At 36.1% G+C, this 16,106-nt stretch overlaps 1 protein-coding gene and 1 pseudogene across 1 annotated transcript; one reads left to right on the top strand and one right to left on the bottom strand.

Annotated features, from left to right (window-relative positions):
- Positions 1-3,038: 3,038 nt before the first annotated feature.
- On the bottom strand, positions 3,039-3,822 carry LOC105044944 (ubiquitin-ribosomal protein eS31 fusion protein). Its single transcript, XM_010923047.4, has one exon. The coding sequence runs from the start codon at positions 3,707-3,709 to the stop codon at positions 3,239-3,241; it is 471 nt and encodes a 156-aa protein (XP_010921349.1). The 5' UTR covers positions 3,710-3,822; the 3' UTR covers positions 3,039-3,238.
- A 9,358-nt stretch (positions 3,823-13,180) lies between these two features.
- LOC140857772 (peroxidase 5-like) lies at positions 13,181-14,752 on the top strand (annotated as a pseudogene).
- Positions 14,753-16,106: the final 1,354 nt, after the last annotated feature.

Raw genomic sequence — 16,106 nt, 5'->3', positions numbered from 1 at the left:
GTTAGGATGACAATAAATGGAGTGGATCATTTGAGCAAACGGTAAGTATTCGTGTAGATATGATGGAAACTTCCATGGCGCAGACATGTTTCAGCATCCGTGAAGGATGAGATTGTTCGAGTAAATTACCCAATAAGCAGATTGATGGGGATTGCCATCGAAATGCTTCAAACTGGATTCTCTAATTTATTATAAAAGTTATATATATTATACTTTTTGAAAATAGGCTACCAATGGATTGCCATTGGCAGGTGAGCATTCTAATTCAATAATTTGGTCACATATGTTAACCCAGTGATGGTTAGCTGCTAAACAACATCATGCACGCTTGATGGTGCATTTTTTTTCTTTATTATTTTAATTCTGAACCTAGAGAAAGATTGTATGTCATTTGCACCAGAGCAAACACAGTAGGATTGAAGCTTTTTTGGGATAATGGGAAACCAAATCCATGGAAAACCAAATCCATTAGCTATGCTTAGCATGGAGACCATGGTCCAGGAGGTCTAACAATACCTTTTCAAGGTCGAGTTTAACCTGAATCGGTTAATGCCCAACTTGACAACCAAGCCACGTACGTCCGATTGTTGGAATCATAACCTACATCCATGGGAAGCATTCCACATCTGCTAATTGATAACACGGTTAAACAAAAACAAACGGGCACATCCACCATTTTCAGGTGAGATAATAAGTCAATTCCTTGCCGAGCGGATCTATGGAAGTTTGACACCTATCAGGAAGCCTCGCTATTGACCTGCAGCATGAAGTAAACATGCATGCTTGCTGCATGGTGACGCTACCATCCGCTGCTGATGCTTAGCCTACAACCCTAGGGCCTAAGACTTGAAGTATATATTTGGAGGGCTACAATATAACATCTCCCAACAATTTACACTATTACACTCCTAGAAACTCAGTCAACTATAAGCTCTTTTAGTTAGGAAAGATGTTTTTTGTTTTTTGCCCCCTAAAAGGAACATTCGCTTCAGAGGACAAAGAAGTTTCAGGGGCAATCAGAAGAATGTCGCATTGTATTGGGATCCAAAATGATTATGATTCGAAATGTCTTATACCCTAAGCTAAAAGATATGACTAATATCTGCACCAATATTTTAACAGAAGGAACCAGAGGCACATGCTATGACATATGCCAAAATCAATAGAAAATCAATGAGCATGGGAGAAAGATTTTTTTTTTTTTTTTTTAATTTAAAGTTAGGCCTCAACTAGATCATCTGCTCAAGTAGATGATGAACGAAAAGATTTAGATTGAGGAAATCAACAAAATGTTACATTACTTGTAAAAACACATGCGAGATGACTTGGTACGAAGGTGAATTTGGAAGAATATAATAATTTAATTAAGCATGTAAGCAGAAAAAATTAGAACATGTGAACTTGCAGATGTATGAGTTGGCAATTCAAGTCAGTATCCAACATGAAGAAATATTCCTTGACTCATATCAGTAATGATTTATTGCAAAGTTTAACAGTGTTTGCATATAAAATCAACAGGTTATAAAAGAAGGCTTCTAAGTTTGAACTGCATAAACAAGCAATTGACATAAATAATAGAAGATAAAAATACATTTGTTACAACCAACTGAAACTTTACCCCAAAAAGTAAAAATAAAACAACCAACTGAAAAAATTTGCCAAGCAAAACCAGAGTTTGTTGTCTTTTATATACATCTTATTGAGAGAGATGGACTAAAACATAAGTAGCCAAATCATAGCAAGATGGAATACAAGTGCTTCTGATTAATGTTTAGTTGATGCTAGACACAAAGACTAAGAGGAACTTTTAAACTTTTAATGGTCAGATAGCCAATGCAATGCACTTGAGATGTTGCAGACCTCAGTGAAAAAATTTAAAAGAAAACAACCTTTGATGCCAAAAAATCTTACAAATTTCCCTCAGTCTTTTATGATGACCAAAGATTACTCGGTCGTGAAGCCAAATAGATAATAAACACACAGAATTATGATTAGATAAATAAGAAACCCAAGGCAATAGCAAATGTCAAATTCAAAAAGACAACTGAGATCAGATATGTATATTGGAAATGATATGTTATTAAGATATTACTGGTACTCATACCAGAGAAGTGGATATGGATTATTGGCGTGTGCCCGCGTGCGTGCCCACACACCAATATTTGATCCCTGTCAAAAAGGTTTCCAGCCTTTCACACACAGGAGGAGGAGGGGGAGGGGGTTGTGGTTTTGCAGAGTAAACTTAACATCAGAAAAAAGCCCACGAAAAATGTCCATCCACTACAAGGATGCATTCTCATGATCCATGGCCCCCGATATGTACATAAAAGAAAATAGCAAAGTGACCAGATCAACGTATCACTACAAAAAGAACAGCATGTAAGCATGGAACAAAAGCAAGGAGTCATCAACCATGAAAACCCTGTTTGAAATGTATCAGCATCCACCAAGATAAAAAGACTATGAAACCAGGAAGCTATTTAACATCTAACTTCTGAACTCAAAGGATAGACCATCAAAGGGATAAGAATATTAAGGTAAATCAGAACGCATATAAAATTTGATCGCAGTGTATTAGGTGGAGCATAGCTGGTTCATCTATAATTGGTAGAGTGTTAAATAGGATGAAAATGAACTACGTCCAATTATCGAACCAATAACACTCAATCAAAAAGCAGGAAACAGGAATATGTGACTAAATTTAAACGATATTTTGAGAAAAACTTGGACAATTTGTAGCACAATAATGACTGGCGGAGATTTATCCATCAGCTTTTCCCCATCTACAATGTCTTAAGACCAAATAATCAAAATCGATCAACTTCAGCATAAATAACAGTATAATAATAACCTGACAGACATCACATTGTCAGAATGACATCAAGATCACCCAGCAAAACAAACAGATTAACAGAACAAAAAAACACACAACCATCCAACATTCTCTCCTTAAAATAATTTAAAAAAGCGCAATAAAGGAATCTAACCATCAAGCATCAACAAACTAGAACAATCCAAACAACCAGCATCCACAACGATTAACAATCAAACAAGCAATTCTCGCAATAATAAGATCCCAATTTCAAATGTACCATAATTAATCCATCACATAAAAGCATTAATCAAAAATTAGGTCACAAATATTATTTTGTCTTCCAGGCTTAAGACTTGAAACTAAGCAACCACTAAAGCAAAGCTCTATATATCGATCTCCAATCGGCTCTTCCTGTCCAATCCCTTACTCACCTCCGGCCTTCTGGTAGACGTAGGTGAGGCCGCACTTGCCGCAGTAGTGGCGATCGAAGTGGTTGGCCATGAAGGTCCCGGCGCCACACTCGGCGTTAGGGCACTCCTTCCTGAGTCTGGTCACCTTTCCGGAGTCGTCCACCTTGTAAAATTGCAGCACGGCAAGCTTGACCTTCTTCTTCTTGTGCTTGATTTTCTTGGGCTTCGTGTACGTCTTCTTCTTTCTCTTCTTGGCTCCACCGCGGAGGCGGAGGACTAGATGGAGGGTGGACTCCTTCTGGATGTTATAGTCGGCGAGGGTGCGGCCGTCTTCGAGCTGTTTTCCGGCGAAGATGAGGCGCTGCTGGTCCGGGGGGATGCCCTCTTTGTCCTGGATCTTGGCCTTGACGTTGTCGATCGTGTCCGAGGACTCGACCTCGAGGGTGATGGTCTTGCCCGTCAGAGTCTTCACGAAGATCTGCATCTTGCCGGCGGTGGAGCACGGCGTCTCTCAGGTGGTGGAGGACGGCCGCCGCTAGGTTTAGGGTTTGCGTTTGAGAAAATGGGATCGGGGAGTGCTAGGGTTTTGGGATGGCTCCCGCAAGAGGAATTTATATGGTTGAGACTGAGTTGTGGTGTCTTGCGGTGGAGAAGTACGTAAGGAGGATGACTGATCCTGCCCGTTCGATTTTCATCGGTGGGCGGACGTTGGCAATCCGTGTGTTAAGAGACATCGCTCGCGGTACACCAGACCGAATCCTGATGTAACCTCGATCTCAGATTGGAAATAAAATCGTATCCATCTTCATTGGAGCACATATTTGATTCAGGTTTCAACATGATTCATGAGGGTTAAAAATAATTTCAGATTAAGCTTGAATTGAGGCTGACTAAACTCGACTCAATTAGACTTGAAATTAGTATAATATACCTTACTTACATATTGTATGCTTTAATTTAACAATGGAGCCTTAAATCTTGCACCATATAACCAATAATGTTCGAGCTCGAATTAAGCTACAAGCGTGCTTGAATCAAGCTTGATTGAAGCTTTATTTGAGTATCAACTAAATTCGAATAGTCCCGGCTGCAACCTTGAATTAATTTTGACTTAATAAATTTTTATGAGCTGCTTGAAATAGATTTTTCGACTCGATTTGAAAATAAGTTCAAAGATGAAACAATAAAGAAGCGAAGCTTATTCTTTTAATTTCTAAGCTTGTAATTACAAACCAAAACTAGATTTAGTTTGGGTCTACTAAGTGAAGTCCCTAACCCTTTTTAGAATATTCTCATGGTCCTTCTGTGGGTCCGGGATACCATGCTTTGTGGACGGGTGCAGCCCTTCAACTCCTTTGAGTTAGTTGATCATCTAGCATCATGCAAGTTCCTTCCTCTGACTGTTCTTACCTCCAATAAGCATTATTTAGTCATCTCATTTGCCAGCAAATCTTGACGATGGAGATGCAATCTTTTAGATATAAAGAAGCCAAATTTCTTTGAGAACAAGGTGTCAAATTTCTTTTAAGAAGTTATTTTTGAGATTCCTTTTATAAGAATCGTGCACTTCAAAATTCCACAATGTTGTCAAATTTTCTTTGGAAAGATTTTTTTTTTTTTTTAATTAATCTCAATCTTAGGAATTATGCAGTTTAGAATTTCCCTAATCAGATCAGCACCATTATCTTATTCTCAGTATTAACTTCGACGGGAAATATTCGTATTCCAGGAATAAATTATATAGGGATCCAATAGGGTTAGACAAATCTAATGATCATTCGTAAAAAAGCCCTTGTACTTGTGGCCCTTGACCAAATTTCAATATTTTTCATGTCAAAAAGTGATTCTATAATTCAACAATTTTCTTTCAATTTTAAGATAATTTATCATATTAGGAGTGTAAGTGAAGTTAACCAAAATTTATTCAATTAGATTTGAAGTCGATCATCTTGTCAACAAGAACTCTATTCATGATTTCATGTACAATATAGTAAACAAAAACCATTGTAATTGCCTCAATACGTATAACAATATAAATGGGGTTCTACTGGATTGGTGAATCCAAGCGGAGCCCAGTTCTAAGTGGTCCTAGAAAATCTCAACCTGGCCCGGTCCATCAGAATAAAGGAACTGCCCAAGCCCATCCAAAATCGGGCTGGGTAGGTGATCTCAAGCAGGCCGGGTCAGGTTTTCCAAAGACTGCCACATCCCTTAGACATAGACAAATTGTTTGTACATTGCCCACGATGTAGAAAATCCAATGTGGAGTGTACTGCCTATACGGTTGGGTTACGCAGTCATTATTTTTTAATATATATTTAATATTCATTTAATATCTACAATTTTATTTTTTTTGTTTGAAATTTTGAATGAAAAAAATACCACTTTTCTTCTGAAAAAATTATGACATCGTGTGCCGAGATTATGACATCTTGTATTGAAATCATGATTTTCTGTACAGAATATCATAATTTTTTCACAAGATGTCATAAAAAGGGAAGGGCATTTTCATCATTGAGAAATTTTCATAATTTTTTCAATAATAAAAATATTTTTTTCTCTTTATAACATCCTGTGAAAAAATTATAATATTCTATGCAGGAAGTCATAATTTTAATATAGGATGTCATAATGTAAGCATAGGATGTCATAATTTTTTCATAAGAGAAAGAGTATTTTCGTCATTCAAAATTTCAACCTAAAAAGAAGAATCACGGACATTAAATATATATTGGAAAACAGTAGTTACGTGGCCAATCGGACGAGATAGTACGTTCCACGTCGAATTTTCTACACCACGGGAGGTGTACAGAGAATTTCGCATTAGACATAATGTAGAACTGTAGGGCATTGTTAGGCCCAGTTGTTAGCTGAAATTGGACTCACGACTATCAATTAGACCCATAAAATTTTTTAGGTGGTTAAAGCATAAAGAATTGCCCGATATATAAGTGAGTCAATGAGGCACGATCACTATAATAGTTTTGGGCTCTTCAATTGTGAACAGAGAAAAGATAACGACCATAATAATAGTTTATTTAGTGTTATGATATTGATAGCATTGTATAGCACAAGTAATAATTGTTTCTTTACCTTGTGCTTTTCTTGATATAAAATAATAATTTTCATAATTCATATATTTTCATAAAATTTCCTTTCAAGAACATCCGTACCACATAAAAATATATTTTTCTACTCATCAGTGAACAATGATTTTAAAATTACAGTTTTCTTTTTTTATTGTTTATTATTTTCCGTTACGATACTATTATAACAATAATAAAAATACATTGTAGGGACAATAATGGTTATATAATCATCATAATGATCAATAGTAATTTTGGCTAAAAAAAAAGTTAATCATAGAAAGCTGATGATATATGATGCTTATGCATCTTTATGTTTTCTATGTCACCAGGATGCAAATTTGCTTCCATGATTCATCTTGCTACGTTTTCTTGATGTCATTGACCGTATGTGACCCATTGCACCAAGTTGTTTGCATTAGATCGTATTGGATGGAGAAGTTGTTTTCTTATCATTAGAAAAAGACTGCAGGCTATGCATTCTTATCATTTTAATAGTCACTTTATACAAATGTTTTATCATTTTAATATTCTCTTGTGGCAGCTATTAATATTATTGTAAGGTTACATTGCGACTCAAAAGTCTTTGACCTAAGTACGGATTTATCCCCTCGTCCTCATTTGCCAACCCTAATCTAACCACTGAAGGGAAGTGGTCAAGCTGGTTAACTGATGATCCTCAGATTCTAGTGTGCTCGGTAAAGCTTACACCATCCATCTCCATTTGTCAGTCGCCTATAAATACCCAGATTCTAGAAGCTCATATCCATCGGCTGCTCTTGTTCATCCCTGTCTTTTGATGAATTAAATGGTCCTGGCTTCCAGCTATTCCACCGGAGACAAGAAGTTGACAGCTTAGCTTAGAACTTAGAAGGGGACTATCTCTTGATGAAATGGTCATTCCCTTGGGAGTTTGCTCACTCGGTGTGGATCATTGAGGTTCTCACTGAAAACCAGGGCGAGATCAGGGGGATATGTACATTTTGTTTGCCAGGAAGGATGGTTTGGAAGAATAATGGATGGAGAAAGAAAGGTGGCTGGATTTTTCATTCTGTTGAAATATTTATAAAAAAAATTTTAAAAAAAAGAGAAAGGATTTTATTATCTTTATTCCAATCATGGATGGTATATATAATAGTATATATACCTCAGATAGTATCATCTCATACATAATCATGTTAATAAAGAAAAATGGTATACAACCATGCTATCAAAGAAAATATCATGAAAATATGTTTAATAAAAAAAAATATTATGGATTGTCATGTGATCATCTAAAGTCATGCTGACACATTTAATAAATAATTTATAGTTACATAAACACTTAGTTTAATTTAATAAATAATTTTATAAATTAATTATATATGAATTTATTTATATATTAAATAAATAAATAAATTATAATTTAATTTAAATAGTTAATTAATTTTATACAAATAGTTAACTAAAAAATAGTGAATATAAATGAAAAAAAGAAGATAATTTTAATTATTTACTCATAATTAGAGAAATTATATGTTGAAGTTAAAATAATTAGTAATAAAATTTAGCAATATAGGATAAATAGTATAGATAAAATTAAAATATATAAATAAAATAAATAAAAAATAAAGAAGTGTCAAGGTTTTGCAAAAAGTTAATAATGGGTAGTTTTATCAGTTTAACAACACACCCCCAGTACTATATCCATCATTCTTTGTATTTTGTTCAATTTGGAAGGGTGCAAAATGATGGATTCAGATGAATGGATAATTCTTTCTTTTCATCTATCATCTCTAAATATTTTGAATCAAATAATGGATGACCCCGACTCAAGTCAACCAATTTCGATTTCAACTCAACAAAAGTTTATCGACCGAACATACAACTTCGATTATTTTTCGACTGACTGAATAAATCACGCCGACTCATTGTTGGTAGACTGACCAACATTCGGCTACTACCGATCAACAACAGATAGCTTGAATAACCTCCGATCCAAGACCATCGACACATCAGAACTACTAACCAATGGTTCGCTCGGACCTTCTACCGATATATCAATACTACCGACGTATAGTCGGCCAATCTGTTCTACATACTATAACTGCTATGAATGGTTATCGACTATGTGTCATAGCAATTAATGAAAATTAACAACCCACTAACTCCACAATTATGGTCCGATAATTTAGCGCCATAAAAAGTTGGACCACGTGCTCGATGATTACATCAGAATCATTTATAAAAAGAGGATAAGTGAACAGCATCGGTAAGACACATTTAAATCAAAACTCTGCTACTCTCGATATTCAAAAATTTTTTGTTCACCATTTTCCTCTCTGACTTAAGTATCGGAAGATTTCTGCTAGACACAATTCCGATATGTGAGGACGTTGTTTTACAGGTACTCGTCACCGACGACAGACGACAGAAAGTTAGCCGCAACAAAAATCATCTGCCTTTCTAATTTTATCTATTTTTCCTCTCATGATCCTAATCAAATACAAGGAGAGGGCTATGAATAAGTTTTAGCTCCTTCCATGACCTTGTGTTCTCATCTGGCCATGTATAGTTGCATTATTTTGTTTTGATGGATTTGTCTATTATGGAGGTCCTAAGCGAAAATTACACCACAGTTGTTGGTTTATAAATTAGATGAATGGATAATTCTTTCTTTTCATCTATCATCTCTAAATATTTTGAATCAAATAATGGATGACCCCTGACTTAAGTCAACCAATCTCAATTTCAACTCAACAAAAGTTTATCGATCGAACATACAACTCCGACTATTTTTCGACTAACTGAATAAATCACGCCGACTCATTGTTGGTAGACTGACCAACATTCGGCTACTATCGATCAACAGCAGATAGCTTGAATAACCTCCGATCCAAGACCATCGACACATCAGAACTACTAGCCAATGGTTCACTCGGACCTTCTACCGATATATCAACACTACCGACGTATAGTCGGCCAATTTATTCCACATACTATAACAGCTATGAACGGTTATCGACTACGTGTCACGGCAATTAATGAAAATTAACAACCCACAACTCCACAATTATGGTCCGATAATTTAGCGCCATAAAAAGTTGGACCACGTGCTCGACGATTACATCAGAATCATTTATAAAAAGAGGGTAAGTGAACAGCATCGGTAATACATATTTAAATCAGAACTCTGCTACTCTCGATATTCAAAAATCTTCTGTTCATCATTTTTCTTTCTGACTTAAGTATCGGAGGGTTCCCGCTAGACATAATTTCGATATGTGAGGACGTTGTTTTACAGGTGCTCGTCACCGACGACAGATGACAGAAAGTTGGCCGCAACAAAAATCATCTGCCTCTCTAATTTTATCTATTTTTTCTCTCATGATCCTAATCAAATACAAGGAGAGGGCTGTGAATAAGTTTTAGCTCCTTCCATGACCTTGTGTTCTCATCTGGCCATGTATAGTTGCATTATTTTGTTTTGATGGATTTGTCTATTATGGAGGTCCTAAGCGTAAATTACACCACAGATGTTGGTTTATAAATTATACCATGTCTCTCTGTCCTTTTCCGTTTCATGTAAGTTGGTCTAAGCATGCGAGGATATTTGTTTAATTTGTTTTGCAGTCCTCTTTTCCTTGACTAGTTGTATTAAGTTTTCCTTCGTAACTAATGATTTTACGACATAGGAAAATTTCCACATAATAATGTAGGCAGGTCGATGACTCGTTCGCTATTACGGTATCACAATGTTGATGACTCGTTCGAGAAGTTTAAAAACTGTGGCCAGCCGCTGACTTTTCCGCCTTCCTTCACTTGTAAAGCACGCAATTTAAGCACGCAATTTACAGAAAACAATATAATAAGCGGCTCGGCAATGTCATTTCCACTTTAATTGTTTATTGTTTTAAGGGAGAAATTTATGCACGTGATAAGATTTAGTTTTTTTTTAATGATAAAAGAGAAATGCCCTGCAGTCCTGAGCCGGTTCTGATCGAAAGTAAGGGGAGCTAACAGTGGGTACAAGGTAATCTAAGTTTTGAGGCTGATGGTTGGAATGCTAAAGTTTGTGGAGCAAAAATCATATGAGACAGGCATTAGAAAAAAATTATAGGATGGATTTTATAATTTATCATATTTCTCTTAATATTTGTAAGAATCTATACGGATGTATTTTTAGTTCTATACTGACTATTCATTCAAAAAATTTTGGATACTTATGCAACGTCAAAGACTTCAAATAATACTTTTTTATCAGTTCTTTTAGGTAAGACCTTGAATTGTTACAATACTAATTTAAATAAAAAATTTAAAAGTCAAAGATATCTCCTACTAATGGAGTCATTAGTTTTATAATTAAAAATAAAAAAAGTCAAAGATATCTCCTACTAATGGAGTCATTAGTTTTATAATTAAAAATAAAAAAATGATATTTTTTCTTTCATATTTTCATAATATACTTTATTGGTACATACTACCTTAATAATGGATCCAATATTTATTTTTGAAAAGATAAGTAGTGTGCTTCAATGCCATTCTTCTCTTTGTTCGAGAATCTCTATGGTAATGCTCGTAAGTCTAATTATTCGATTGTCTCATAATGATCTTGAAGGTCTTTGGCTTGGCGTATCAAGCTCAATGGACCTCTTTTTTTTCTCCAAAGAAGACAATTGGAGTTGCTTCAAGCTAGTTTGGCCATCATCAGATGTGCCTTTATGGAAACTCTTGAAATCTGGTATTTACACTGTTAAATCCTACTATAAATTTTTCAATAATGAAGGACTTGTTTGTCCTTACTACAAAACTATCTGAAAAGCAACTATTCTGAAAAAGGTGAATGTGTTTTTGTGATTGGATCTTCACAACAAACTACGTACTAGTAAGGTTCTTCAAAGAAAAGATTGGTCAATTAGTTTTGGTTGTGTTTTTTATGGGCATCACTTAAATCCATCTTTCATTTTTTGAGCAAATGTCCATTTGCACATAGTATTTGGACTGCTCTAGAAATTCAACTAAAAATATATAGATGGCTGTTCATTTTGCATTGCCTCTAGACTAATAGAGAAGAGCTAAATTTCCGACCTTAGAAAAAAAGGTGATGGATCAATTGATGGCTGCCTTGTGTTGAAACATCTGGAAGAGAGGAATAATAGAATTTTTTTAAAGAAAAGCAGCTCTGTCTATTCTGTTTTGTAAAGAATTTTGCATACATTTGTTAGTTGAGAGCTTGTTTTCAAGAGGAAATTGGTCGATACTCGTGCTCTTTTTTGCATTAAATTCTATTCTCTGATGTGTTCTTTCTCTAATTGATAATTAGGTGATATGAAGATGTCTTTTATAAGCTCAAAGCATACGTTGAAAGTGATCATTGAAGTGGCTTTCTATTGTATGAATTTTTTTTATAATAGGCATTTTACCTAGACTAATGTTGGAATGTGGCTAACTCTGTAACTAAGAATTGGGCACCCTATCTCTTTACTATATCTCTTTATCTCTGTTCTTTAGCTCTCTCTTTCACATTGTACATTCTGGTAACCCTTTGTTCAGATAAAAGTTGGGTGATAGTTCTCCACTGCTTTCCTATTTATTAAAAAAAAAAAGATATATATAAAGTAAATTAATCATCAAATAAGTCAATACGTATATCCAAATAAATCGATATATAGATTCTGAAATATAAAGTTCACCAATATACAATAGCTAGTTAATACATGTTTAGTAAATTAGTCATCCAGCAATCTAATACATATCTCCAAGTAAATTGATACATAGTTTTCGAAAAATTATGTTGATCATTACATAAATATTATATAATATAGTGATATACACTCATCGACTTTTTGATATATATTATAAACTTCTTTGATACATATTTAGTAGTGATCCAATATACATCTCTAGATAAATTGATATATAATGTAATTTTTTTTTTATATTATAAATAGCTGTATTATCCTAAATAGTTATCATATCATTCATCTCAAAATGAATAATTGTCATTTGTTGCAGAAATTCAAGCAATTATATTTGGTGCCATATGTGGGCAACAACCATTTGACTCCAAGATGAATGATGTGGCCACTATCTAAAGTGGCACAAAAATTGCAATGCAAAAGGTATGCCATAAAAGGATCTTAGGTTCATAGTGAGCAATGGATTGAGACTTTGGATCCTCTGTGGACGTATTTAATTTTTGCATTGTAAAGGATTCTACCATCTTCTATATCACCAGTACGTCATCTATCTCAGAGACTCACTGTAGAAATTCAAGCAATTGCGCTTGATATTATATAGGATGTGTAATCTATATGAGCAACAGCTAATTAATTTTTAAAACAAATTAATGAAGCGGCCACTATCCAAATGATATATCTTGAAGGTCCCTAAATTAGAATATTTCCAATTAATACTGACCCCATAAAACTAATGGTTGACCCGCTCAATTTTATAAAATACATAAATTCATTTAATACAATTCAGGTGACATCAATATTATGTTAGCAGCTGGAACGCAATGAATAATCATCTGACAGCGGATTATGTAACCAAGACTAAGCCTCGCCATCAACTTTGTCCAAGCTCTTGTAATATCTTCTGTAAATGTCACAGCAGAATTCCCTATGTATTTTAATATCTTGCCATTTCTTCTGAGGACATATTCTTGCCCCATTTAGTTGAGCTCTCTTTTCGTACCCCACCCAAACCAAACACACGCTTATTTAACCAAACCTCGACGAAGGAAAGGAAGAGGTCGTCGGTGGAACTAGTCATGCACTCGTGGTATTTTAATGGGTAAAATCAGCTACGTTTCCACCTTCGATCCCTCCAACGCCTATAAGTATCCATTCATGAGCTCAACCCTTCTACACCATCTCCTAGCAAGCTTCTCCATTTCTCCATCAGCAAAAGAATCTCTCTCTCGCTCCCTTCCTCGTCCGTGATCAAGCAATTGATCCAAAGTGATAAAAGTATGGATATGAGAGCTCGTCGTCCTTTATTCTCTTGTTGCATGATCTTCCTCATGGCCATCCTAACCATGGCCTCTGCGACATCGGCTTCCCTAAAGGTTGGCTTCTACGAAGAAACATGTCCATCGGCGGAGGCCATCGTGCGGGAAACAGTAAGCCAAGCCATCGCCAAGAATCCCGGATTCGCCGCCGGGCTTATCAGGATGCATTTCCATGACTGCTTCGTTAGGGTATACTTCTTCTTACCTTCGCAAAAACTCGTGAATCATAGAAGATTAACCAAATGGTTAGGCTAAAGCTCAATGTTTAATTCAATTAGCACATTAGAGCTATGCAATGTGCATGTTACCTTCTATACATTAATTTCTGATCCAGGTTTGGAATTTTGGCATGACTGGGTCAACAAATTAAATTCCTAATCCATGAAATAGAATTAACCCTCAAACTTCATATTGACCATTTCTAATTAGAATTTGTTGAAAGGTTGCCTAACCGACACAATATAATTGTGTATGTTTCAGGGATGCGACGCTTCCGTTCTTCTCAACTCAACCCCTGGGAACCCTTCAGAGAAGGAGGCTCCGCCAAACAACCCCAGCCTGCGAGGCTTCGAAGTGATCGATGCAGCAAAGGCCGCAGTAGAAGCCAAATGCCCTTGCAAGGTCTCGTGTGCCGACATCATCGCCTTCGCCGCCCGTGACAGTGCCTACATAACCGGCGGCAACGACTATGAGGTACCGGCTGGGAGGCGCGATGGAAGAATCTCTCTGGCGTCGGAGGCTCTCGACAACATTCCATTCCCAACCTTCACTGCCGACAAACTCAAGGAGAGCTTCGAAAGGAAGGGCTTGACGTTGGATGAAATGGTGACACTCTCGGGAGCCCACTCCATTGGCCGCTCTCACTGCTCCTCCTTCACGACCAGACTGTACAACTTCAGTGCCACCCAGCCTCAAGATCCCTCCATGGAGCCAGCCTTTGCCGCATACTTGAAGACTAGGTGCCCCCATCGACTGCTAGTCCTAGCGATCCGACGACGGTGCTTCTCGATGCCGTCACGCCTACTCGCCTCGATAACATGTACTACCGGAATTTGTTGAAGCATAGGGGAGTGCTGACTTCAGACCAGACGTTGCAAGATAGCTCTGAGACCACAAAGCACGTGTGGTACAATGCAAAGCACCAGTCAGCTTGGGCTGCTAAATTTGCATCTGCCATGGTGAAGATGGGTTCTATTGAAGTGCTCACGGGAAGCCAGGGGGAGATCAGGGAGAAGTGCTGGGTTGTGAATTCCTAGGTCTTTCTATAAAATCTTAACTACTACGAGTGTCTCAGTTTTTTTCCCTATTCCTTGATTATTTTCCCTTCAATTTGAAGCAAGCAAATTGTTCATGTGTTTATACAAAAACATGTTGCTGTAACCTATAATATTTTTTATTCGATAAAGATTTCAAGAGAAATAATCAGCCATTATGTGTGTTTCTTTGTTGTGCCTGCGCGTGTGGGAATTTTCACCTTTTTGTTTTTCGTGGCGGTGGGGGTTGGGGTGGGGGCGGTTAAGCTATCTCGTTATTCTAAAACTTTAAAAGAATCTTGTATTTTATTTTATTTTAATTCCAACTAGCTAAAAATTAATTGAGATTGCTTATGGTTTCTTCCCAAATTGATTTTTCCGACATTAAGATGACGTATTCCCCTGTGCAGCACTAGGGAGTGTCACCATGTACGATGTCCCAAAATTCAAGTCTGCTTCTAAGGCTCAAAATCTGCCATCCATACATGTATCATGAATTAGGCCTAGCATATCGAAGCCTAGAGGATTCTGGTTGCATGGTCATATATACGACATTGGTGGAGACATGAGACAAGTATTGCATAGACAATACTCCTCCATCCAGAAGTGAAGAGTGGCATATCAGGCTTTATGGAGGGATCAATCAACATAACCTCCGTGCGGTTGTGCTTGCAGAGAAGGAACCATGCAAGAAGCCTTGAGGATACATACGTACAAACATACATGCAGACATACAAACAAATATATATATATATATATATATATATATATATATATATATATATATATATATATATATATATATATATATATATATATATATATATATATATCCTTTTTCATTATAGTCTTACCAGAGAAAGTAATATATATATATATATATATGTATGTATGTACGTACGTACGGATGTACGGATGTACATGCATAGGTACCTTGTACATATGTATGTATGTGTACAGTGGGTTTCATGCAGTGCAATGTATGATAGACGTGTACCACATCATTCAATAATCACGCAAAATATATCCTGACCTCTCCAACTAAACCTCGAGCAGGAAAGGATCCTAGCTAGCTTGGTGGCCTGTTATATGTTATATATTTCTGCAGTAGTTGTTTCATACCCAAGCCTTGCCGTAACAATTTCATCCTAATAATGATAATTGATTTCAAGAACATTGTTGCCGGTTAGTACTCATTATTATGGCGTCTAGCTTTCAGATGGGTTCTCACTTGTACATTAAACATTTGCTTTATATATAGAATTTTTTTTAATGGTCAAAGATATGACCGCGTAGACGTTTGACCTTTTATCTCTCCCCGAATCTAGGCATTTGGCAAACTTTGGCTGCTTCCTTTTGGGAAGCTGCGTGGAACTTTGTAAGCTTTATAATTACTTTATGTGATTTTTTTGCACAAATATATTTTAGAGGCGGCAAAAAAGACGGTAAATTGTATGATAAATTTGCAAATGTTTTAGCAACTTATATATTCACAATTTATTAGTTCTAATACGCACCTGTATAACTTTGAAATGGTATTTTCATGGA

The sequence above is a fragment of the Elaeis guineensis genome, chromosome 5 (assembly GCF_000442705.2).
Source record: "Elaeis guineensis isolate ETL-2024a chromosome 5, EG11, whole genome shotgun sequence".
NCBI classification, from domain to species: Eukaryota; Viridiplantae; Streptophyta; class Magnoliopsida; order Arecales; family Arecaceae; genus Elaeis; species Elaeis guineensis.
The sequence above is the reverse complement of the archived record's forward strand: the minus strand, read 5'-3'. Positions and strand labels throughout refer to the sequence as shown.

Bases quoted from the DNA above. Each gene is read 5' to 3' on its own strand.
- LOC105044944 (XM_010923047.4), bottom strand. From the start codon at position 3,709: ATGCAGATCTTCGTGAAGACTCTGACGGGCAAGACCATCACCCTCGAG.